The sequence below is a fragment of the Octopus bimaculoides genome, chromosome 21 (genome assembly GCF_046866305.1).
Source record: "Octopus bimaculoides isolate indiv1 chromosome 21, ASM4686630v1, whole genome shotgun sequence".
Lineage (NCBI taxonomy): Eukaryota > Metazoa > Mollusca > Cephalopoda > Octopoda > Octopodidae > Octopus > Octopus bimaculoides.
In genome coordinates this window covers 34,958,206-34,965,705 of record NC_142948.1, presented here as the reverse complement: position 1 = coordinate 34,965,705, position 7,500 = coordinate 34,958,206, and the positions used below count along the sequence as shown (strand labels likewise).

Here is a 7,500-nt window from a genome sequence, read left to right as displayed (position 1 = left end):
TATGTATGTTTGTATGTATGTATATATGTATGAATGTATGTATGCATGCATGCATGTATGTATATATATATATCTATGTTTGTATGTATGTTTTGAGTATGTATCTGATAGTGGGGACCCTGGTATGTATGTATGCCCAAGGTGCTACTCAGTGGGACTGAACTCAGAACCATGTGGGTGGGAAGCAAGCTTCTTACCACACAGCTATACGTGCCTTTCATCCTTCTGGGGTCATTAAATTAAGTACCAGTTGAGCACTGGGTGTTGATATAACCAACTTACCCATTTCCCCGAAATTGCTGTCCTTGTGCCAAACTTTTATGTGTGTATGTGTGTGAGTGTATGTGTATATATATGTATGTATATGTGTGTGTGTATATATGTGTATATATATATATATGTATATATATGTGTGTGTATGTGTATATATATATATGTGTGGTTATGTATGTGTGTGTGTATATATATATAAGCATGACAGTGATTTGACTTATTGTTAATTAAACGACTTATTAATTAATTCATTGACTCCTTCATCAGCATGTGGTGCTGTGGTTTGATTAATTGATTTATTTACTCATTAATTATATATTCATCAGAATGACAATGGTCTGATGAATTAGATAGTTAATGTACTTTAAAGTGACCACCTGAGTGTTGGGGATGCTTGTCTGTACTCTGTCTTTGAATGCAGAGGTCATTGTCTCACCAAGCAGTGAAGCAGCTCTCTTGGTATTTCGGCCCCTTCCACTGTGACCCCCAGGATCACCCACTGATGTAGGTATCAAAACTCCCACAAAACTTCTCAACTTTTGTTGAGTCAGATTTTGTGACTCTGGGCCAGATGTTTCTGTCATCACCAATGTTCATCCTTGCTGCACCATGCCTCTCTCCTGAGCTGGATGTAATGACTTGCTTTCTTAGTGGCTTTCAGCAATTTTTTGGCTACCTCTTTTGTTACTAACACATATCAACCTGAAAATGCATATATACATATACATATATATACATATACATATATATACATATATATATATATATATATGAGGGGGTGCTGTAAAGTTTCTGACTTTGAATAAAAGAAAATACTGGAGGATCAGTCAATTATGATTTCATTGAACATTTTCCCCTCTCAGATTCACACACTTATTGCAGCGGTCCTTCAGTTTTTTCTAACCCCTGTAAGAGAACTCGAAAGGTTGTGCCTCTAACCAGGCCTTTTGTGACACCCTTAAAACCAGGAACATTTCAGCTGCCTCTCGTATATCATCATCATCATCATCATCATCATCATCATCATCATCATCATCATCATCATCATCCCTATCATATAACATCTGTTTTCAATCCAACCCATGCCAGCATAGACAGCAGATCATCATCATCAGTAAGATGACACTTACCCAAGATGCTGCCAATCAACACACTGAGAATGGAATCTGAAAGCACATGGTTGCAAAGCAAGATTCTTTACCACACAGCCATGCCTGCACTAAATTTTATCTACAAAGAAATTTTATTTAATGAAATAAATAAATTACACAATTAAAAACAAGACAAAATATCACCAGAATTTGAAATTCTTTAGTTTTTACTCCATTGAAATACTCAGAACAACTTCAATGAATTCGACTATCATTTTAACTCATTTTGAAAATGCTAGCTTCCAAACACACACTTTATATTAAATCAAATAAACGTTTATTTTTATGCTACATTTCACTAATGTTTTACTTAGAATTGGCAAAATTATTTGTGCAATTAACCATAATTAAGTTTATTTGTATATACAGCTGACCAATCAGTTTTTATATAGATTTCATGTTAAATAGTTTGATGTTTTGAAATGTTATAGAATTAAATTGAGTTTTCACAAATGAATGGAATTTACTGCATCATCTCCCTCTCCCTCTCCCTTTCTCTAACTTTCTATCCATCTGTCTGTCTGTCTGTCTTCCTGTCTATTCATTCATTCATCAATCAGTCAGTTTATCTATCTATCTATCTATCTATCTATCTATCTATCTATCTATCTGTCTACCTGCCTGTCTCCCTTAATCTATCTATCTATCTATCTCTCTATCTATCTATTTATCTGTTTGTATGTCTGTCTATTTATTCATTCACCAATCAGTCAATTTATCTAATAAATAGAGACATTATTATTTCTTGGAGATGGTGTTTCCTGGGGGTTAAATAACAGTAACATTCGTCCTAACCGGGACTGCCACATTGTGTTGGCAAATAATCTTTACTTCAGTTTATCTACCTATTTACCTGTCTGTCTGTCTCTCTATCTATCTATCTATCTATCTATCTATCTATCTGTGTGTGTGTGTGTGTGTGTGTGTGTGTGTGTGTGTGTGTATCTCTGTCTGTCTGTCTGTCTGTCTATCTATCTATCTATCTATATATATATATATATATATATATATATATACACACACATGTCTATATATGTATATATATATATATATACACACATACACATGTATATATATATATATACATATATACACACACACCCATGCATACACACACACATGCACACACACTTGTGTTATGCTGCAGTGTACTTCTCTCTCTTGTAGAAATATCAACGGTATGTAGAACGGCAGCCTTTGAGATTCATGGACCGAGAACTTTTGCCTCTCTTAGTTGACATCAGCAGACGACTTGCCAAATTTGTTGGTAAGTCTTTCTTCCACAACTGAGATATAATATTGGTGATGAGATGATGGTAGTGGTTGTGGTGGGTCAGTGGGGGGGGGATGGGATGATGTTATTAGTGGTGATGCTGTTGGTGCCCTTAATGGTGGTGGCGGTGGTGGTGGTGGTGGTGATATTCTGGGTTGATGCTGGTGATATTGGTGGTGGTGGTGGTGGCATAGATACCGGTGTTATTGATGGTGATGGTCATGGGTAGTATGCTGGGTTGATGGCATGAATCAGCCAAGCTTTTACCTGCTAGAAATAGTAGCCCAAATGCTTTTAAACTAGGTCCCAGTGCTGGAAGTTCAAGAACCAAATGAAAGGTGGATTTTCCATCCCAGGATCATCTTGATTCCAAAAAGGTATATTATGTCTATGTAGGGCAAATGTAGACTAAGATACAGGGGTCCCCAGACAGACAGAATTTCCCTTTTTATTATAATAGATATTGTTATGTCTGTGATGTTGTGGTGTTCATGCTCTTTTCTATAAAACCACTTTTGTATCATTGCATACTGTAACCCTATGTTAATGATATAGTTAAGGTTATGATGCTGTGGCTTCCATGCTGTTCTCTATAAAACCACCTTTCTATTCTTATAGGCTATGATCCTGTATTTGTGTATTAACAATATAGTTATGGCTGTGATGTTGTGATATTCATGCTGTTCTCTCTAAAAACCCCTCTGTCTCTCCTTGCAGGCTGTGACCCTACTGATCTTGTGCTGCTCAGCAATGCATCAACTGCCACCAGCACCATCCTTCGAGGGATTCCGTTCACTAAAGAAGACACCATATTCTTCTTGAGCACAACATACGGTGAGTTGAGTGTGATGTACTAGGATGGAATACATCTGATAGAGTTGAGTGTTACTCATTGGAGTGGAACTGATGGAATTGAGTGTGACATACTGGACTTGAGTTTAATGTATTGGAGTAGAACTGATATTCTGGAGTGAAGGTGACAGAGATGGAATTCTGTCTATGCTGGTGGTATTTCGTGTGAGTCCTAGTTTAGCATATTAGGGTGAAGTTGAGTGTGTGTTCTAGCTGTTATTTCTAGCAGGAAGAATAACCATATAGACCACCTATTTACAGTACAACTGTGGTTTATAGAAGCCACCTATTATGTCTGGTTGTGGTTGCTGAGGGGATAGTGGTGGTGATTGTAGAGGTTGTAGTGGCTGTAGTGGTGGTGTGTGTTGTGGTAGTAGTGGTGCTGTTTTCATCAGAAGTACTGTGGTGGTGGTGGTGGAAGTGGTGATGGTGGTTGTCGATATGGTGGTGGAGGAAGTAGCGATGAGGTAATGATGGAGGTGGTGCTCCTTCAGGTGGTTGTGGTGGTTGTGGTGGCGGTGGTGGAAGTAGTGATGGTGGTAGTGGTGGTATTAATTGTGGTGGTGATAGTGGTAGTAGTGATAGTGGTAATGGTGATAGTGATGGTGGTGGTGATAGTGGTGGTGGTAATGGTGGAGTTGATGGTGCCAGTTCAGGTTGGTAGTGATGGATGCTGTAGAGGTGTTGTTATTATTAATGGTGGTGGTGGTGGTGGTAGTGATGGTGGAATTAGTGGTAGTAATGGTGGTGGTGGAGGTATTGTTGCTATAGTTGTAGTTGAAGGTGATGGTGGTGGTGGTGCTGGTATTGGCACTAGTGTTTGGTCACCCAATGTCTAACCCCCCCCCCCCCCCACATTCCTCATTATATTCTTCCTTTATTGAAACCATCAGGTGCCGTGAAGAAACTGTTGAGAGAGATTTCCAGACTGACCGGTGTCCATCTCCAGGAAGAAACAGTGAAACTCCCTATCACCAACAGAAACCAGGTCATCCTATACCCTATATTCCTCTCGACATTATTGTTGTTGTTGTTGTTGTTGTTGTTGTTGTTCTTTGTTATTGTCGTTATTGTTGTTGTTGTTTTCATTATTATTGTTATCTGAGCAGGCAGAATCATTAGTATGCCTTGTGCCAAAATCTGAAACTATCATCATCATCAAAGTGGCGAGCTGGCAGAATCGTTAGCACAACGAGAGAAATGCTTAGCTGCAAAATGTTGTCTGCTATGTTCTGAGTTCAAATTCTACTGCTGTCAACTTTGCTTTTCATCCTTTCGAGTTCGATAAAATAAGTACCAGTTACGCACTGGGGTCAATGTAATCGACTTAATCTCTTCCCACAAATTGGAAGCCTTGTGCTTCCAGTAGAAAGAATTATTACTATTATTATTATTATTATTCAGTAGTTTTATTTTTATAACGTGCTTTCACTTCACTACCGAGCGCAGCTCTGTGCGCCTTGGGTATGTGCTGTGGTTTGCTGTGGTGCTCTTATGTTTACTGTATTGAAAGTGTTTTGCGTAGAATGTGTGCAGTACCCAGTAGTGCAATTTTCTGTATGTTATATATATTTGTAAGTCCTGGTGTTTTTGTTATGTATTTGTCTGAATATTTTTTTATTATACCTAAGGCACCTACTATGATAGGAATTGTTTCTGTTTTTAGATTCCACATTCGAGTTATCTCTATTTCCAGGTCTTTGTATTTTGAAAGTTTTTCCATTTCTTTTAGAGAAACGTTGTCATCTGCTGGTATTGAAACATCAATTAGAAGGCATTTTTTTCCTTCATGATCTTTGACAACTATATCTGGTCTATTTGCCTTAATTTCTCTATCTGTGTGTATTGGCATATCCCAGAGTATGGTTGCTTTCTCGTTTTCTGTGACCTTTTCTGGCGTGTGTTTATACCATCTTTTTTCTGTTGCTATTCCATAATGTTGGCATAGCTTCCAGTGTATATAGGTCCCAGCTCTGTCGTGTCTGTGAATATATTCCTTCTTAGCCAGGACTGGGCAGCCAGAGATAATATGATTTATTGTTTCTTGTCGATCTCCACATATTCTACAGTTACTTGTTATATTTCTTTTCATTATGTGTTTTTGGTAATTTCTGGTGGGGAGGCTTTGGTCTTGTGCAGCAATTAAAAATCCTTCTGGTGGGGAGGCTTTGGTCTTGTGCAGCAATTAAAAATCCTTCTGGTGGGGAGGCTTTGGTCTTGTGCAGCAATTAAAAATCCTTCTGGTGGGGAGGCTTTGGTCTTGTGCAGCAATTAAAAATCCTTCTGGTGGGATTATTATTATTGTTCAGTAGTTTTATTTTTATTACGTGCTTTCACTTCACTACCGAGCGCAGCTCTGTGTGCTTTGGGTATGTGCTGTGGTTTGCTGTGGTGCTCTTATGGTTACTGTATTGAAAGTGTTTTGCGTAGGATGTGTGCAGTGCCCAGTAGTGCAATTTTCTGTATGTTATATATATTTGTAAGTCCTGGTGTTTTTGTTATGTATTTGTCTGAATCTTTATTTACGTTATTTTTCTTCCATATTTTATATGTATGTTTTGTTGCATTTTCGTTTTTTGGGTAGAGCACTGTTGTGAATTATTATTATTATCATTATCATTATTATTATTATTATTATTATGAGCTAGCAGAATTGTTAGTATGTTGGGCGAAATGCTTCACGGTATTTCACCTGTTGCTACGTTCTGAGTTCAAATTCTGCTGAGGTCAAACTTTGCCTTTCATCCTTTCGGGGTCAATAAATTAAGTACCAGTTGATTGCTAGGAATCGATGTAATCAACTTACCCCCTTTCCTGAAATTGCTGGTCTTATACCAAAATTTGAAACCTTAGCGGAATTTGAACTTTGAATGTAAAGATCGAATGTTGCTAGGTGTTTGCTTTGGCCTGATAACGATTCTGTCTGTTTTAAGCAATCATAATAATGGTTTCAAATTTTGGCACAAGGCCAGCAGTTTCAGGGAAGGGATTAAGTCGATTACATCGACCCCAGTATGCATCTGGTACTTATTTTATTGACCTTGGAAGGATGAAAGGCAAAGTCAACCTCAGCGGAATTTGAACTCAGAACGTGCAGACGGATTAAATGCCACGAAGCATTTTGTCCAGTTTGCTAACCATTCTGCCAGTTTGCCACCTTAAGCAACCACAATATTAACAACAACATCAACAACAACAAACCAATAACATAAAAACAGCAGTTGATGGTGTTTTGTCTTATTTTTAATCTTTAATTCCAGATTATAGAATTGGTACAAGACAAACTGAAACCTGGGACTCGTCTGGCTATTTTTGACCACATAGCCAGTAACATTCCCTTGACCATGCCATTAAAGGAAATTATTGAGATTTGCCACCAGAGGTCAGTGTTTGGTCATTTTTTTCTTCTCAGCTGATATCGAAGCTTGACCATATTACATTGGATGTAGATTAAATTATAAGTGTGTGTGTGTGTGTGTGCATTTCTGTATAATGTAGTTGTGAGAGGCTGGATCTGGCCTGTTTGAACATAAAAATGAGAAGAATATTTTGGCCACACATGGTCAGTTTAAATACTAAAGGGTGAAATATGAATCACAAGATGGCATACATCTTGCTAGTGTATAAACAGTGGTAGCACTGTGGTACTGATGAGTGTTTCCTAGACTTGCTGTACAGAGTTCAGTTCCTTTGATAGAAGAAGAAAATGATAGAACTACCCATTGGCAGACCGGCAGACTGGTGAAGATTTACAATTTTTAATTCACTCAATACAAAAACATGACATATTGTATTCTACAAACCATATGAAATTTTTTGGTTGGAGACAATTTAGATTAAGAAAATTAGATTTTTAAAAAATTAGATTTATATAATTACAATTTATATAATTAGATGAAGAAAATTACATTTTGAAAAGAAACAAAATACATAGATTAAAGAGGGAAAAAA

At 37.5% G+C, this 7,500-nt stretch overlaps 1 protein-coding gene across 6 annotated transcripts in view; it reads left to right on the top strand.

Moving 5' to 3' along the window:
• LOC106884095 (uncharacterized) overlaps positions 1 to 7,500 on the top strand; it is a 29,212-nt gene that overhangs the window by 15,540 nt on the left and 6,172 nt on the right. For all 6 annotated transcript variants that reach the window (XM_089339085.1, XM_089339080.1, XM_089339083.1 and 3 more), the window contains exons 5-8: positions 2,592 to 2,691; positions 3,415 to 3,531; positions 4,443 to 4,537; positions 6,810 to 6,931. In XM_089339085.1, coding sequence (XP_089195211.1) covers positions 2,592 to 2,691; positions 3,415 to 3,531; positions 4,443 to 4,537; positions 6,810 to 6,931 — 434 coding nt within the window. The remainder of the gene's footprint in view (positions 1 to 2,591; positions 2,692 to 3,414; positions 3,532 to 4,442; positions 4,538 to 6,809; positions 6,932 to 7,500) is intronic.